The following is a 17,947-nucleotide window of genomic DNA, read 5'->3' on the forward strand; positions in this document are numbered from 1 at the left end:
TTTGGTTCTTATTATTTTCCAGTAAAAAAAAATTCTTCTTCAATATAATCACAGTTACTATGAAAGTGACTAGTTTTATATTATACCATTTTATTTGTGTCCTTTGCAGTGCATCATGGGATTATTAGGGGTACATTTACACGACAACGATGTTCTAAAAATGTTTTTCACATACCGACGACAGCGTTGTCAAAACGATCCCGGTTCACAATGATCCGCGAAAAACATTAAAACGCTGTATTATTCATGTCAGGTCAGTAGATGGCGGTCACTTTGTAAAGAAACACTATGCGCCTATAGACTGAACACGTAATACGTCACCGTAATACGTCACCATTTTCACAGATTCACAGGTTTTGTAGTTTACACGGAGACTGTGTAAACGGTATCGTTTTCAAAAACAAAGTTTGTGTTTTCAGGCCACCAAAGCGCTGTTGTCGTGTAAATGAACAACCAAAACACATTAAAAAAAATTGTGGACCTAATCTAACGGACCCTTAGTTTGGTTTTCCCTTTTGCCTGAGTTCTCGTTCCTTTTTCGTTTCCATGGTTTCTAATTGAGTTACTCACCTGTTGGTGATATCTTCTCTTGTGAATTTAAGCCCTTGGTTTTTAGTTCCTTGTCCTGTGATAATGTTATCCTAGTTGTGTGGTGGATGGAAAAGTATCCTTGGATTATGCACATCAACCCCTGACACTTTTTTTTCAGTTTTGAATTTTTTGCTTTAAATCAGAATCTTGGAGCTGATTGGTTTGGTTAATGGCTTAGAAGATTTTTTTAAATGATGAGAGAAAATGAATGTCAAAAATACTTAAGTCTACTAAAAAAATAGGATATCAATGTTGTACTTTATAGGAAGCATTATTAAGTGAACATTTGATCTGCTGGTCCTTCTAATTCTTTTACTTATCCCCTGATACAATTTTAATCACAACCCTCATCTCGTGTTGAAATGTCAGCTTTTCTTCGCTGTCAAATAAGATGAAGTGTAAGGAAAAGTCTCGCACAGCGTTTCCGTCTGGGAGAAGTCAGTGCCGCTTGACAAGGGCAAAGAGTCAGCGAGAGCTTGAAGAAAACGTGTTCCTCTCTCTGGACGAGGAGGAGGATGAGGATGAGGAGCCCTCTTCCCTGCGGGGCGGCGCTCACTAAACATTAATCTTCAACACCAATGCTTTTGGTCATCGGAATTCTCTCAGAACAACTTATCCATCAACCCTCAATATAATAAACAATAACAATCTCACCTGGTGACACTGATCAGAATTAAACTGCGCAGAAATACAGTGAAATGCAGAGATTTATAAATGTTATGGCTCCTCAAAAAAGAGGTGTGCAAAAGATGCTTTCAGATTCAACTGGTCTCTGAGTTATCTGAATAAAAATATAATTAACTAGTCTGTCGACTAGTCCTGTATAAAGCTGATTTATAGTCAAGAAGCTTCTTTTAAACTGTATTTTGTCAAGCTACACTGGAACCATCATTTTAAGTAGTTCAGAAACTGTCAAGCTGCTCTGTTAAAAAAGTTGCGGTTGCTAACTGTCAGCGTTAGGTTGAATAAAGGCAGAAAATAAAAGTGATGGTTCTGCTCGCAAGCAGTTTTCTTTAATAAAACAAACGATAATACACTCAGCGAACAGAACAACCACATGTATTATATTATTAGACGAGATCAGACAAAGACTAACTGAAAATGTGTGCTATTATTAAATATGAATAGACACAAAACAAGGTCAAACAGATCAAACGTGACACTAACATGATTTTCATAATATGCGAGTATTATTCCATTGACAAAGCAATCACAATAAAACATGCATTACATCCTCTCATGTGACTTTTTGCGTTGATTTTTCCCTTTTGCCATCACATTCACGCCATCTTAGTTGTTCAGTGAGAACATGAAGAGCTCAAAGAAGCCAAAGGGACATTCCTTCCTCTGATCATGTATCCATTGGTGTTGCACTTAGTAATATATACATGCTTTGTTTTGTTTTGGGATAGTACAGCTCCGCCACTGATATGCCATAATAATGCAGGTTTCTTATCTCGTAACATCAACCAGCTTCCCTAACTACGGTTAAGTAAACATCTTGCCTATGCTGGTCCACTAGCTGGCTGGAACAGTATGACTCCATGGCTGTAATGCAGTTCATGCTGTACAATATCACAATAGCGGTGTAGAATTTGAATCTCTTTAATGTTTTGTCGCCAATTTGAATTCATATCTGTAGCAGCAGTGCTGTGAAGAAGAAGAACTTGCTTCTCTGATAAGTTTTACCATACTGACAGTTTTTGAAAGATCATATACTGGCAATGGAGACAGCATTGTAAATGATCATTTTCACAAGCCCTCCACTTCCTTCCACACTGTAAAAACAATCTGTGAAATTTACGATAAAAAAAACAGTTGCTGTAATTGCCAGAAGTTTTACAGGTTGAGCAACGTTTTTGAAAAAAAGTTTTGGGACGCCTGCCTTTACATGCACATGAACTTTAATGACATCCCATTCTTAATCCATAATATGGAGTTGGCCTATACTTTACAGCTATAAGAGCTTCAACTCTTCTGGGAAGGCTTTCTACAAAGTTTAGGAGTATGTTTATGTGAATTTTTGACCATTCTTCTAAAAGCGCATTTGTGAGGTCAGGCACTGATGTTGGACGCCTGGCTCTCAGTCTCCGCTCTAATTCATCCCAAAGCTGTTCTATTAGGTTTGAGGTCAGGACTCTGTGCAGGCCAGTCCAGTTCCTCCATGTCAAACTCCTCATCCATGTCTTTATGGGCCTTGCTTTGTGCACTGGTGAGCAATCATGTTGGAACAGGAACATCCCCAAACTGTTCCCACAAAGTTGGGAGCATGAAATTGTTCAAAATGTCTTGGTATGCTGAAGCACTAAGAGTTCCTTTCACTGGAACTAAGGGGCCAACCCCTGAAAAACAACCCCACACCATAACCCCCCCTCCACCAAACTTTACACTTGGTACAATGCAGTCAGGAAAGTACCGTTCTCCTGGCAACCGCCAAACCCAGACTCGTCCATCGGATTGCCAGACAGAGAAGCGTGATTCGTCACTCCAGAGAACACGTCTCCACTGCTCTTGAGTCCAGTGGCGGTGTGCTTTACACCACTGCATCGGACGCTTTGCATTGCACTTGGTGATGTAAGGCTTGGATATGAAGCTGCTCGTTCATGGAAACCCATTCTATGAAGCTCTACACACTGTTCTTGAGCTAATCTGAAGGCCACAGAAGTTTGGAGGTCTGTAGCTGTTGACTCTGCAGAAAGTTGGCGACTTCTGCGCACTGTGAGCCTCAGCATGCGCTGCCCCGCTCTGGGATTTTATGTGGCTGAGTTTCTGTTGTTCCTAGTTGCTTCCAGTTTGTTATAAATCCACTAACAGTTGACCGTGGAATATTTAGTAGTGAGGAAATTTCACGAATGGACTTATTGCACAGGTGGCAACCTATCACGGTACCACACTTGAATTCACTGAGCTCCTGAGAGCGACCCATTCTTCACAGATGTCTGTAGAAGCGTCTGCATGCCTAGGTGCTTGATCTTATACACCTGTGGCCATGGACGTGATCTGAACACCTGAATTCAATGATTTGGAAGGGTATTCCAATACTTTTGGCAATATATTTCGTTATTTTGTTGCCTGCACCTGCATCATCACCTTCACTTCATTGTCTGGTCTCGTCCTTTCCAAAAGATGCACCAACCACCCTCCTGTGTTACTCACCTGGAGTTACTCACCTGAGCATCGCCTTGTCCCCTCATCTATTAATCCACTTACCTGTCTGTTCCCTTCTGTTGTGTGACAAAAGACCAGACCAAAAAAAAAGTTGATTTTCAAACTTGCAGGATAGATCACGACGGTGGCTCAAAATAGCCACTATTTGTTTGAATACACAGAAGGATTCTGTCGTCTTGCAGTCACCTGCCCTTTGAAAAATGAAATCATTAAGCCATTGTACCGGATTAGGGAGAACTTTGTACATCCAAGGGAAGCTCCCAGATGTCTCAGGACTGGACTGGAGAGAGGCCATCTTCAGATGTCTAGAGAGCTTCGTTCCCCAATATGTAAAACAGCCAGCTCGAGAGTCTCGTCCATTCAAAGCCGCCCTTCCAGAGTCTTGTCCCAAGATAGCCATCCTTCCAGAGTCTCATCCAGTCAAGGCCATCCTTCCAGAGTCTCGTCCCAAGATAGCCATCCTTCCAGAGTCTCATCCAGTCAAGGCCATCCTTCCAGAGTCTCGTCCCAAGATAGCCGTCCTTCCAGAGTCTCATCCAGTCAAGGCCGTCCTTTCAGAGTCTTGTCCCAAGATAGCCGTCCTTCCAGAGTCTCATCCAGTCAAGGCCGTCCTTTCAGAGTCTTGTCCCAAGATGGCCACCACGCCTGAGCCCTTGGTCAAGATGGCCGCCACCGTGCCTGAGGGGGAAGGACTGTCACAGTAACCAGCTCAGTAACCAGCTCAGTAACCCGTCAGCACTACATTTCCCAGCATCCCTCCTGGCCCTCACCTGCACTCAGTCAGCCATCACCACACCTACCACAGATCATCACCTGTACACTGATTTACTGCACCTGCACTTCGTCATCAACACACCCTATATCTACCATCATCACCTTCACTTCATTGTCTGGTCTCGTCCTTTCCACAAGACGCACCAACCACCCTCCTGTGTTACTCACCTGAAGTTACTCACCTGAGCATGGCCTTGTCCCCACATCTGTCTTCCGTCTTCGGTCATCCTCCACCTGGATCCAGTTCCCGGTCTCCTTCTGCCATTACAAGAACATTCATCATTACCCTTCAGCTAAGTCACCATCTGATCATCCATCTGCAGTGAACTCCATTGTTTCCTTCCCTCTATCATCCACTCTCTGCTTACATAAACATATTTTACTTTCTTACCTGTCTGGCGGTTTTCTGCCATGTCTGTGAGAGTTATCACTGTAACAGGACTGTTAGGAAAAGCTCAGTACACTAAAATCCAGCAAGCATCACTCCATTCATCCCCTTTAAAGCACCCCTCATAAGATACTCTCAAAAGTTGACCTTGTAAATGCCTAAATGTGAGATGAACCTGCATTCAGAGGAGTTCACTGTCTCGCTGAGATCTTTTGTAAACAGAAGCAGCAGATGCTTGACCCATTCATCCATCATCATATCCCACAATCATGTGTATCATGCCAGAGGGAAATTAGTCAGTGATAACCTGTGTCCCAGCTACTGATCTCCCTGCGCTGACCCCCTGTCGCAGTGTGTGTGTGTAGTTCACCAAATGCAGGGAGATGCCGGCCCGTAATACAGTCCAGACCTCTGGCTCTCTCCCATCAGCCCCTTCCTCTCAGTAGTGTGCTGTCATATTGATGACTCACAGGCAGAGAGAGTGTGTGTGTGTGTGTGTGTGTGTGTGTGTGTGTGTGTGTGTGTGTGTGTGTGTGTGTGTGTGTGTGTGTGTGTGTGTGTGTGTGTGTGTGTGTGTGTGTGTTTATGTTGTGTTGAGGGCGTCAGCATGCAGTCATTAGATGGAGGTCGGACACACAGGAGCTATACTGACCTCAACTGAATAGACAGAAATTTGAAAACACTCTGTCGGGACGTCATAACTTACAATTCATGAATTTACATTCCCATATAATCTTTGATTGATAAAGGTAAACAAATATGGCTTGTTGTCCACATACAGTGTGGAGGGGTTTGAGGAGAAGATTTTTTGACAGTCACATCTAAAATCTCAGTTTGAAAAAGAAGTGTACTTACAGTAATTGTATTGAATATGCATTTGTAGTGTACTTCAAATATTAAAAGTATAATTTAAAATACTGTATTTGCAGACAATATAAATGACCACTCTTTAAAGGGTTAGTTCACCCAAAAATGAAAATTCTGTCAGTAATTACTCACCCTCATGTTGTTCCAACCCCGTAAGACTTTCGTTCATCTTCGGAACACAAATTAAGATATTTTTGATGAAATCTGAGAGCTGGATCACTCCTCCTGCAGGCTTATGGACACCTTAACTTGCTGGCCCAGAAAATGTATTAAAGACATTGTTAATATAGTCCAAGTGACTCCAGTGGCTCAATCTTAAGTTTATAAAGCAACGAGAATACTTTTTGTGCGCAAAAACAAACAAAAATAACGACTTTATTCCACTTTTCATTTCCTTCTCTCTGGACCTCAGAGTTTTTTTAACGTAGTGTAATAGCGTAGCGCGTCTGTGTTGCACGTCACCACGTATCACACATGACCAGAGTCGCCCAATAGTGAGCCTACGTGGTGACGTGCAACACAGACGCGCTACACTTAAACACTACGTAAAAAGACTCGAGGTAACCCTTTAAGTGCACTTTCATGACTGTTTCTTAAAAGTGAAGATTTACACTTTTATTATGAAGTGTGGACTAACATACTAAAGCACATGCAAAGTACCTGATTATAATTTGAACTGTACAGTGTTATTCAGACCGATGTTTTTTGTTGAAGAATTTATTTTGGTATATTTTATCTTTTTGAGAGTATTAGTACTGGATGAGTTTGGTTGTTTTCCTTTCTGCAGACTGTCTGACTGTAGTGATACGGGCATTGGCTGGACAATTAGAATCACCAGAAGGAAAACAGATCCTATTTATCCTTTTGAACAGAATCCTTGTTTCCATTTGAATCAAAGTCTGTATGAATGACTGATTTAGACTTTGATTATCTTGATAATAAGATTATCTTTGCAGTAAGGTGAAACCAGCCTCACTCCATGTCTCTGTTCTCTCCTATTTTCAGGTTGTTTTCTTCTTTCTTGAACGTGGTCTTGACTTTGAGTTCAGCCAAATGAAAGCTGTCTGTTCAGGTGGGGGATAGATGGGGGCAGATGTCAGAATAATCCATCATGTAACACACAGCAGATGTGTGTGAATGTTCCAGCTCATGAGCGACTGGAGGCCGGGCCAGCAGGGGTTCGACAGGAGCGTCTCAGGGAACGGAGAACTTACATTAGAGAGGGAAAACACACTTGATCCTGAAACGGAACAAATGTGCTCATCCTTTGTACTGAATGTTTGAATCCTTGTATAATTAAGCATAGAATCCTAAGGCATTGTTCTTCACACAAATCCCATCTTTGGGATTGACCACATTTTGTACCTAATTAATAAAATTGAATTTGTTTGTGCAGATGGTGCAGTCAATATCCAATATATCTCCATCATTTCCATTGTAATCACTAAAACATCAGAACAAAGCCAAGATAATTACTCTTTTTCACTTATGGACCAATTTGGCTACTACATTTTTAAGTTACCAGCCATTCAGAACTATAATATACATATAATTTGGATTTCATACATTCATTTCTTATTCGAACAAAATCCTGTCATCCAGCATCTCTTCCCTTCCTCTTTCATCCTCATCCTTTTCACCAAAAATGTGTTTTAGATGGACTGATCAATACAGTACAAAGAACATTAAAAAAAATTAGGATGTTGGAAAATAGCAAAGTCTTGTGGATATTCTGCACAATATGCTGTATTTAATATATCATGATGACTCACAAGTTGAGTATTTGCGCTAAATCTGCACAGATTTGGTTTACGAACTTTTTTTCATATGAAAACTGGAACTGCTCAGTAAAGGCCCCGATGTACTTCAAGCGAAATCGAACTGATGTGACAAAAATCAGGCCAAAACGTAGTTTGTTTGGAGTTCGTTTCGGGACTTTGAAACAGCTTGCCATAGCGAGCTTTCTGGGAAAGTTTGCTCTGGCTGGTAAACACCTTTGAACTCTCATTGGTCAGTGGTGATGATGTAATATGTAGGTGTGCTTTGGGGCTCCGCCCTTTTTGAGGTGTAAATCTTCTCCGGTTCATTTCTTCTGTTCAGTCCATCGAGGTCAGACGCTTGTAAAAACATGAACACAACTGGAGAGTTTCTTTATAGTAGAAATTGAAGTGTAATTCTAATTAAAAGCAGCACTGACACTGTTAATACTGTAAGTTGATGCTTTTAAACAATCTGTTGTATGAAGTGCTGTATAAATAAACGTGACGTGACTTTACTGGAGCGCCGAATTCCAGAGCTCATGCAAACATCCACATCGCTATGATCAGATGCTTTCTTAACTGATGTTTTCTCACCGCTGTCAGTTTTGTTGTGTTTATTTTGTTATTGCGAGAGCAGCACATATTTACATTTTTATCTAACCGCCGCTGGTGCCGTGACCCGGATAGGAGACTGAGGGTTTGGGCGTTGAGTGGAACCTAAGCAAGACTGTGAGAACTGTTAAATGGGAGTGAATGGCACCTTAGTCCAAAGTCCAAAAAAGTGCATCCATCCATCATAAAAGTAAACCATATGACTCCAGGCAGTTAATAAAGGCCTTCTGAAGGGAAGTGTAATATCCATATTTAAAACAAAAATAGAGGAGAGGATAGCGCAAAACAAAACACCAGTCACGAATTAGAAGTCTAAAATGACAATTTTTAAAGAGAAATGTGGGAGAAGCTTGAGTTTGTTGTTTGAACAGTGAGAGGCGTCAACTCTCACTTAAATTTTCCGCCGGAACTCGACTCACGTACGGCTGTTACCGGAAGCCAGTGATTATAGTTCATAGAGTTATAAATATGGATATTTTTCTTACAAAAATGCATTACTTTGCTTCAGAAGGCCTTTATTAACCCCCCGGAACCTCTGAATGTGTTTGGCTAAAAGAAGAAAGTCATGTGCACCTAGGATGGCTTGAAGGTGACTAAATTATGGGATATTTGTGTTGTTGTTGTTGAACAAACGCTTTAATGCAATATAGTTCACTTTATGGGGAAAGAGTGAGTGAAAATAATTCAATTCAGTTTCAATTCCTGCTTAAAATGTAGGGTTAGGGTAGGAACTTAAAAAAAAAAACACAGTGTATGAACGTATTTGAATCTAGCAACATTTAGACAGGGTCAAGTTTAAGACCCAAGACTGCAACCCATGAAATATTCATCGATCTGTCAATATTTCCAGCAGCTTGTCACATTAGTTTGAAGTCCTGCGGTCTACACAATGCAACACAGTTCGAGCGGCCGCTGTACTGCGACACTGCAATGCTTGTGCTCACATGCAAATGTTTGTGTGTTCTGTCTCTCCATGGATTTAAAACCTATAGACCATACTCAGGTCTGTTTATTTGTTTGTCTGCAGTGCCTACAACCATGCAAGGAATTATGGGAAACAAGACGAGCCCTGTCTCCCAAGACCTGCGAGGTAAGTCTCTCCACAGAAATCCTGCCTTGTGTTAGCGCCGACTGTAGATTGTTACAGCTGTGACGGAAAGGCTACTTGCGTAGGATGTTTCTCTGATTAAAAACCAGGCAAATCAACACAATACCTCTGAGACGAGCGTACGCCTGCATGAGATGAATTAGCACACGGCCGTGGAGTCACGCTCCGCAATCAAAGCATGTGTGAGGTTTTCTGTGCGTCAAGCGAGTCCAAATTGAAGCGGAAACTGAATGACTCTCTGAATTCCACTGTGATTTTATGGCCCTTTCATCCCGTGTCCCCAGAGTTGAGCACAGAGATTACGTTTCCCTCAGCGGAGATCAGCACGTTATTGAAGCGAAGCAGATAAGAGCTGTATTTACGTCCAGACCTTTGTTCTTCACAGCGAGCGCAACAACTGTTAACATCTTGTTGAAATTCAGCGATCATTATCTCAGCAAAGCTTTAATTTAAGCCGTCAGCGTGAAGTGTTTCAACGCTTGAGGTCCGTCAGATGGACGTGCTGTGTGGTTCAGCTGTGCGTAAGACTCGTCGGGTAATAATAAGTACCCAGAATGCTTCACAGCCACTTAGAAACATGCAGTGAAGCCCTTTGTTGTTTTCCCAATTCTGTGATTCACCCAATGGAAGAAATATGTGCCTGATTGAGACTGACAGAAGTGTTGAGTTGAGTAATCTTGGAGATGTTGTGCAGATGAAGTTTCCAGAGTGCCACATGTGTGTTCAGACTCAGAGAGGTGCTGTATGTGTATGTGTGTGTGTGTGTGTGTGTTTGACTACAGTGAGTCAGTACAAACACACGATGGGACAGAGACCTCATCGGGTATGTTTGGGTGGGTGGCTTTGTCTAACCGCTGCGTCCCACTCGGTGTCTGTCTTTCCTTCACTTTTTGTCACTCCCTGATTTTCCAGCTGCCTCTCATTAGTGGTGTGTGTTAAATCAAGCATCATTAAGGTTAGTGAATTGAACAAACCCTATACAGTGCCTCCAGAATTTAACGCAAAAACAAGCAAACTCGGCCTTATTTGCAGCGGTTTGCATTTTTGTCTTTTTTCAGCATGAAATGTTAACCTGAGTGGGAGGAAGCAATATTAGCTATTCAAAATCAAAAGAGATTCAGGGATTGACTGACATATGAAGCACCGGGATGGGATGTCAGCCCTATTCGGACAGGATTTATTTTGCAGGGGGAGATGGAGTAATGTGATTTTACCACAGGACGTCTGTAATAATAATGGGCAATTCGCACGGGATAAGAAATCTCAGTTATACTAGCAGAAGTGGGAGGGGTAACTCGATTAACACACCGCCGTCACCCTCCTGTCGTCACACTCTAAAAAACACTGGGTTAAAAACAACCCAATTTGGGCTGTTCAACCGAACAGAACACATGTTGGGTTCATACAGAGCAAATTGGGTTGTTTATTTAACCCAGCATAATAGGTTGATTTAACCCATTATTCTGGGTTGATTTATTTTTTTACTATAGTACTAGCTTTTTTTTAAACTTCATACATGAATTAATGTTTACTGATTAATTTAAATCCTCTAAACTTTTTTTTAAAAAATACTCCACACCAACACCAAGATTGACCAGTCTCTGTTGTCCCATTTCCACTGTAACGGCGCTCTCCTGAAGTGGTCACAAAAAAGCCTACGATAACTAACTCAACCCCTGGATTGTTACTTCTGACCCAGAAGCTGGGTAACACAAAAACTACCCAAACACTGAAAAAAAATAAAATAATTGACCCCAAACACATATAACCTAAATTTATATATATACTATAAACCAGTTAGATCTTGTCGACCCATGTATTAAGTAAATTCAGATTAGATTGTGTTGGTAATAGGCACTAACCTCACGCTAAAAGTCGCCGTAATCGTTACTGACATTGTCCGTGATGATCACTGAGATGCACATTCAGACAGGACTAAAATCTCTGAGAAGCTCTGGTAATAATTACTTGGTAACACTTTACAATAACAGGGCATGAATAATCGTAATAATACCTGAATTAATAGTTACTTCAACATGAACTCATGATTAGTGAAGATATGAGCTAATCATGAACCATGGAAGAGCGATCCGTAACTACGACAGGAGTCATAATGATTCATGCATGAATAACAGCAGCCTTAAACATGTTAGTAGATGTTTGATAGTTGATGCATTCATTAACGTTTAGGGGTAAACTAAATCAATCAGGCTCTGTAAGAATAAATGTTAAATATTTTGACTTTGAACACATTTAAACAATTTATTAGTCATTATTTAAACTATTAAAATCAGCAGCTTCATCATAAACATTACTGAAAGGCACAGGATTAGTTTGTCATTAATTTCGCTGATCCTTCTTATCAAACATAGAAAATACTAAATACACTAATAATTTATCTTAAAAGGTCCTAATCTATTTTCTGATATTCTCTTTCCCATCAAACTAAACCTACTGTGACTTACAACAGTTCCTGAGCAATCGGTTCCCAAAAAAATCTAACCAAACAGGAAACATGAACTAATGTCAGGGAACGTTTGCTGGGATCAGTAGTTCACTCTCCATCCAGCCACAGGCCCTGATGATACTGTTCCTCCCTTCTCAGACCACACAACATCACTTAACTGGGCTGAATACTAGTTGTAGTACATGTGTATTTGATTGTAAGTTTATGATAAATCATGTGCTGAAATTGGTAAGTAGTTAACAGTGAATTAATTATGATGTGCCCCCTCAAGTAAAGTCATGACACAGTCATGCTTTAACAAGCCATTACTTTATGTTAGTGTATGGTTAGTTAATAATGGATTAATTATGATGTGCCTCCTCAAGTTAAGTCATGACACAATGATGCACTTGCAAATCATTAACTAAACCTGAAAACTCCCAAATACAACATACATGCAAACAGGTCTTTAACTATTAATTCTGTTTACCAAAGCAGTCAACATTTATGCGATTAAAATGCCAGTATTACCATAGTGACCACTAATGAGTGTTAAATCATATTCAAATTTAGATTACTTCTTATTTATTCTTACAGAGCCTGATTGATTTAGTTTACCCCTAAACGTTAATGAATGCATTAACCTTCAAACATGTACTAACATGTTCAAGGCTGTTGTTATTCATGCATGAATCATTATGACTAGTTAAGGATCGCTCTTCATTGGTTCATGATTAGCTCATATCTTCACTAATCATGAGTTCATGTTGAAGTAACTATTAATTCAGGTATTAGTACATGATTATTCATGGCCTGTTATTGTAAAGTGTTACCAATTACTTTACCCCACGTATCCATGTTAAACTAATCCCGTCCGAACACCGTCAGGTTTATATACTGTAGAATTGTTCAGAGTTCAGAGGGGGATATTTAATATTTCCAAATGATCTCTCCAAGTATCCAATTTAATCCAAATGTAATGTATACTGTAATATTTGCTTGTAAAATCTAGCCTTTGATCCTTGTCTCTGTACCGTGGGCCAGAAGCATCACGAGTGTGTGACCAGCGCTGAGTTTGTGCGCTCGCTGCGGGTGCAGAAGCAGGGGGACTGTCCTCCGGCCCAGCGGGCGGCAGGGTTCGCCGCTGCCTGTGTGGAGGGCTGTGCGGTCGACCGAGAGTGCTCCGGCTTCAAGAAGTGCTGCTCCAACGGGTGCGGACACACCTGCCAGTCCCCCGCCAACCTCTACAGAGGTACAACACACCAGGCTGCGATGGCAATGGGTTATTCACATTAACATTACACGACTCATTCAGGTCAAAATTGTGGATTGAAATGAATTTGATCTAGAATAAAGACTAGGGCCTCATTAAAGGGAGTATCCATCCAAAAATGTCTCCTCACCCTCCAAACATGTATGACTTTGTTTCTTGCGTGGAACATGAATATATTTTGAAGAATGTTGGTGACAGTTTCGGTTCCCATTGACTTCCATTGTTTGGGGAAAATCATTGTTCAAAATATCTTCTTTTGTGTTCCTCAGAAGAAAGAAAGTCATACAGGTTTGGAACGACATGAGGGTTGGTAAATGATTTTCAATTTTTGGTCAGAAAAGGCTAAAAATTCATTCACTAAAATTTGTTTTAAAGCTTTTTTATTTTAAAATATTTTAATACAGAAATACAGTTAAAAAGTATGAAAGCAACATGAATAGAAAATTACTACTAGATTACAAAGGTCTGGCACATGCATTTAAACTAGATTTTTAAATCATTTCCTTCATCGCAGACATCCTTATTTTTCTCTGACCCAAATTCAATTCACAGCTGTGTCTACTGTTGTTTGTAAAAGGCAAGAATTTAATTCTCAGTGAGGCTTTTTATTCAGTATACCATTGTAATTTTGACCTGATTAGCTGATTTACTGTCACCCTTATTGGCCAAACAGTCTTCGCTTGATTCAGAAAAAACGAACGCGTTTACTCTCTTATTTTTGCGTAGGAGTCCCTTTGAAGCCAAGGAGAGACATCTCCTTCTCCGAGGACCAGCAGGGCCATCTGAAGGTGACGTGGATGTCCAAGTTTAACGTCTCTGTAGAGCCGGTCCTCTATGTTCTTCAGAGGAGGTGGAATCATGGGATTCACCCCAGCGAGGACGAAGCGTCGGCCTGGCAAACTGTTCTCATGGTAAACGTTCACAGACACAAGGCTGTGATTAAGATTAAGCATCGAGTTTATTTAGAGTAAAGACATGTGGGTTTGGGGTTTGTAGAGGACATCTTAAACCCACTGTTACACATAATTCTTCAAACCTCTGAGTAACATCTTTCAGGGACTCTTCTTAGAGAAATCCTCCTTTCTGTTGGGTTTAACAGATGTGTAATAAAGTGAATGGCCATAACATTCATACTCACTGTTGTGTGTATACTTAGGTAGAACTATTTTATGTGATCATATGCTTCATTAGCAATGGGCCTGTGATGTTTAAAGCATTTAGAGAGTGTTTATAATATACTGTGCTGTAGAGTTAGACACAGTGCCTGTATGGTTGATCGAAGCCACAGATTCAATCCATCTGTACCTCTCACACACTACTATAACCAAGTATTAGCAAAGACGTTAGATGTACAAAGACGGTGCACTCACATTACTATGAATATGAGTGTTTAATCGTAAGTTCATTACTTTACCCTTGTGAAAAAGTGTGCTTAACTTTATTGAATGTGCTCTTGTTGTTTACTTCAACTCTTAAAAGTATATATTTTTAAAACTATACTTGCAGATAATATAGTATTAATGAAATTAAAGGCTACTTAAGTGCACTTAATGAGAGACACTTTCATGACTATGATTATTAAGGCACTTTTAACAAGTGCACTTTGTAGTAAGGTAAACGTTTGACTTTGAAATACATTTTAAATCATTGTTTTAATAATCTTTTGTCATGCTTTGAAGAAGTACACTTATTTTGATGTGTTGACTAAAGCACATGTAAAGTACTTGATTATAATTTTAATAGTAGTGTTATTCAGTATTACATTTACCCCCAGTTTCACAGGCTAAAGCTAGTCTCAGACTGAAATGCATGTTTGAGCTGTCTTTAACTGAAAGCAACTTGCACTGATATATCGTAAAATATGTCAGTGCCATTTGTTTTGTCTCAAGATTCACACCAGTAATGTTTTATTCTAAGGCACGTTTATAAAAGCTACTTAAACGTCCTAACTAATCTAAACCCTGTCTGTGAAACCAGGCCTTTAAGTTTTTATATTTTAAGTGTACTAAATTTCGACTTCATGATACAAATGTGTAATCACAAATATATTTAAATACATATACAAGTTTCAATGACATTAAAGTATATTTTAGTTTTTCATAATTGCTTGTCAGACAATAGAATTATAAAATGACAAATAAAGATGTGCATAACTCCTTAAATTAGTTTAAAAATCAATCTAAAGTTCAGCTAATTACATTTAACAAAAAAAATGTAAACATATACTGTTTTTGGAGCTTAATTAAAGAAATGTTTTGTTTTTAATGAGGAGGTTTTAAGCTCTGAAATTTGCAGGATGTTTTAATGGTTCATATACCGCTCATATGTCAAAAGACAAAGGCAAATTTAGGAAGAAAAATATTTCTCTTTTGATTTAAAGTATGCTAAAGTGCACTTCTTTTTCACAAAGGTCAAATTTTTCATTTTTTAAACTGAGGGAAAGTCAGATGCTGTACATTGGCATTGAATTGAAAACACCTTGGTGTGTGTGTGTGTGTTAAAAAAAAAAAAAACACTTAAATGAGTTTCTTCTTCATAAGCACTAAAGCAGTTCAGAAAAGCAGGTCTCCTCGGGAGATTGAGACTCAGTGGGAGAAACAGGCGGCTCATTGTGCACGTCCAGAGCTCCCGGTGGGATCTGTGATGTAATGGATAGGGACGTTTGCGCTGTGCTTTTCAACAGGCTCTATAGAGAGATCTCCCTGTGCTGGATCAAGCTGTCATTACTGCCACTCTTATCAGCGCACAGCAGTGATGGAGCTCTTCAGGAGCGGATTCGTCTTAATTAAAGTCTCTCTGACCCCTCTTTCAGACCATGGAGGACCGCTGTGTGCTGAAGGACATCCGGCCCCACAGGTGGTACCAGTTTCGAGTCAGTGCGGTCAACAGTCAGGGCACAAGAGGCTTCACCACTCCCAGCAAGCACTTCTTTTCTGTACGAGGTAAAAAGCTCTTTCAGCAAAGCGTTGTTTTCTGATGGAAAAAACTCTTTCTTTGTTTTGGATGATTAATTCAAATAGACTTCCTGTTAGACATGCACTGTTTCAGAGGTGGATATTCTACAGTACACAAACATCCACTTGTAATATCTTTCAAGCTCCACACAACTTGCCTCACGTTGTGTTACTGCATTGAGTATTTCCTTTAATATAACAGCCGTAAATTATTGAAAGGGATATATTACAGACTTGATCATCGTGAAATGGCGAATTAATTCACATTTACTATAAGCTTCCATTTGTTTACATTAGTTAATGATATACATTAACATGAACTAGCAATGAAAAATACTTCTAAAACATTTTTGAGTACTGAGAAAGCATACTTTTATTTGAAGTGGTGAAAATCCAGCTTTTAATGTTGTTTATGTGTCTATGTGGTGTTTTTAATCTGCTTTAAGACAAAGCATGTGTAAGTTCATAAGTCGACAGCATTGCTGAGTATTTCCTCCTTAAAACTGCAGTGAACCAAAGACAGTCTCAAACACACGCTTTGAAATCGCTGGTGTTTCTGACGTCACAAACTACCTTGTAACCAATCAGATCAACGTGTGATCGTCAACCAGTGGATCTCTGAGCTGAGTGAGTGAGTGGAGGCGGGGCTCATTTGCATATTCATAGAACCGCACATACTAAATGAGGCAAGGGTGTCGAGTTACATTCAAGATATTTTAAGGATTTTTTTTTTTTAAATATGGGTGATCAAAGATGAGTTTTAAGGAATAAAATGATTGACTACAGAGGGACTTTATGAGGACTATGTGGACATATAATATGAGGCTTGTTTGGTTTTGATTTAATCCCTTTAATCTGAACTGTTTGGCACTATTATCATCCCTCCCATATGTTTGGCTGCTTGGATCTATTACTCCTCAAAGTAAATAGTTTCTGAAGTAATTTTAAGATATATTTATTTTGTGCAGAATAAAACATGTGACAGATGGTAACTATGGCTTAGGGGCTGGTGGACAGTTTCCAGCTTTGGGTTTGGACCCTGAGTTTGGATTTGGGTTGGAAAATCCATCTTGGATCAAGATTGAAGATATGATCAATATTATCTCAGAGCAGCAATCTGATGTGGCAAGCGTTTTTATGCATGTATGAACCCATACAGATGAGTCCAGCATCTGCATGTGAATTTATCGCATAGTTTCTTCTAGGGATGCACTGATACCATACTAAAAATACATTGACATGTCTATGTACTAACTGAAAATACACTGTAAATGTAGTTATTTCATGCTTCCATCAAGCTCAAGCTTAGTACACTACAAATTCATTTGAACAGCCGAACTGTCCAGAGTCACACTATTGGGAATCTGTGTTGAAGATGTGGCACGTGTGTCAGAAGGAAACCTTTAGAGTCTAGAAACGGCTAAAGACACAAATCTCACCATGTATTTCAAATCTGAGAATGATCAAATTATTTATTGATGATGCTGTGTACATTTTTTTAGATGTGACTTTTTGTGCAAATCCAAGAAAATGTGAGGTATAAAGTGAAACATCTAGTTTGGCTGAATGGCTGAATTTCCAAACACAACTTCTGCCTACAGCGCAAATGTAACAACGAGCAATTTGCTAATAAAACAATATAATTTGTTAAATAATTATATAATAATTAATAATAATATAAAAAATATAATAATTTTTTTTGTTGAATCCTCTGTTGACCTCTTATGATTCAATGTACAAAACAATTAACTGTATTTGAGTTCTACTCGTTGAGTTTAAAAATAGCATAGATAAAAGTTTACAGGAAATGTATTCTGAGTTGCAAAATAATATTAATTCACAATCATGAAGTATGTTTTAAAATTATGAGCTTTAATTTCTCAATAATTTACCCACACTTTGAATATCAGATATTGTTTAGTTCAATTCAAATTTATTTCTATAGCATTTTTCACAATTTTGCATGGTTGCAAAGCAGCTTTACATACATATAGAATTTATTTTTT

At 39.3% G+C, this 17,947-nt stretch overlaps 1 protein-coding gene across 3 annotated transcripts in view; it reads left to right on the forward strand.

Moving 5' to 3' along the window:
- anos1b (anosmin 1b) overlaps positions 1–17,947 on the forward strand; it is a 90,576-nt gene that overhangs the window by 36,030 nt on the left and 36,599 nt on the right. For 2 of the 3 annotated variants that reach the window (XM_081384220.1, XM_081384219.1), the window contains exons 3-6: positions 9,188–9,250; positions 12,759–12,966; positions 13,714–13,898; positions 15,800–15,929. In XM_081384220.1, coding sequence (XP_081240346.1) covers positions 9,188–9,250; positions 12,759–12,966; positions 13,714–13,898; positions 15,800–15,929 — 586 coding nt within the window. The remainder of the gene's footprint in view (positions 1–9,187; positions 9,251–12,758; positions 12,967–13,713; positions 13,899–15,799; positions 15,930–17,947) is intronic. The other variant, XM_081384221.1, reaches the window with a different exon arrangement.

The sequence above is a fragment of the Scardinius erythrophthalmus genome (assembly GCF_964197995.2).
Source record: "Scardinius erythrophthalmus genome assembly, chromosome: 14".
NCBI classification, from domain to species: domain Eukaryota; kingdom Metazoa; phylum Chordata; class Actinopteri; order Cypriniformes; family Leuciscidae; genus Scardinius; species Scardinius erythrophthalmus.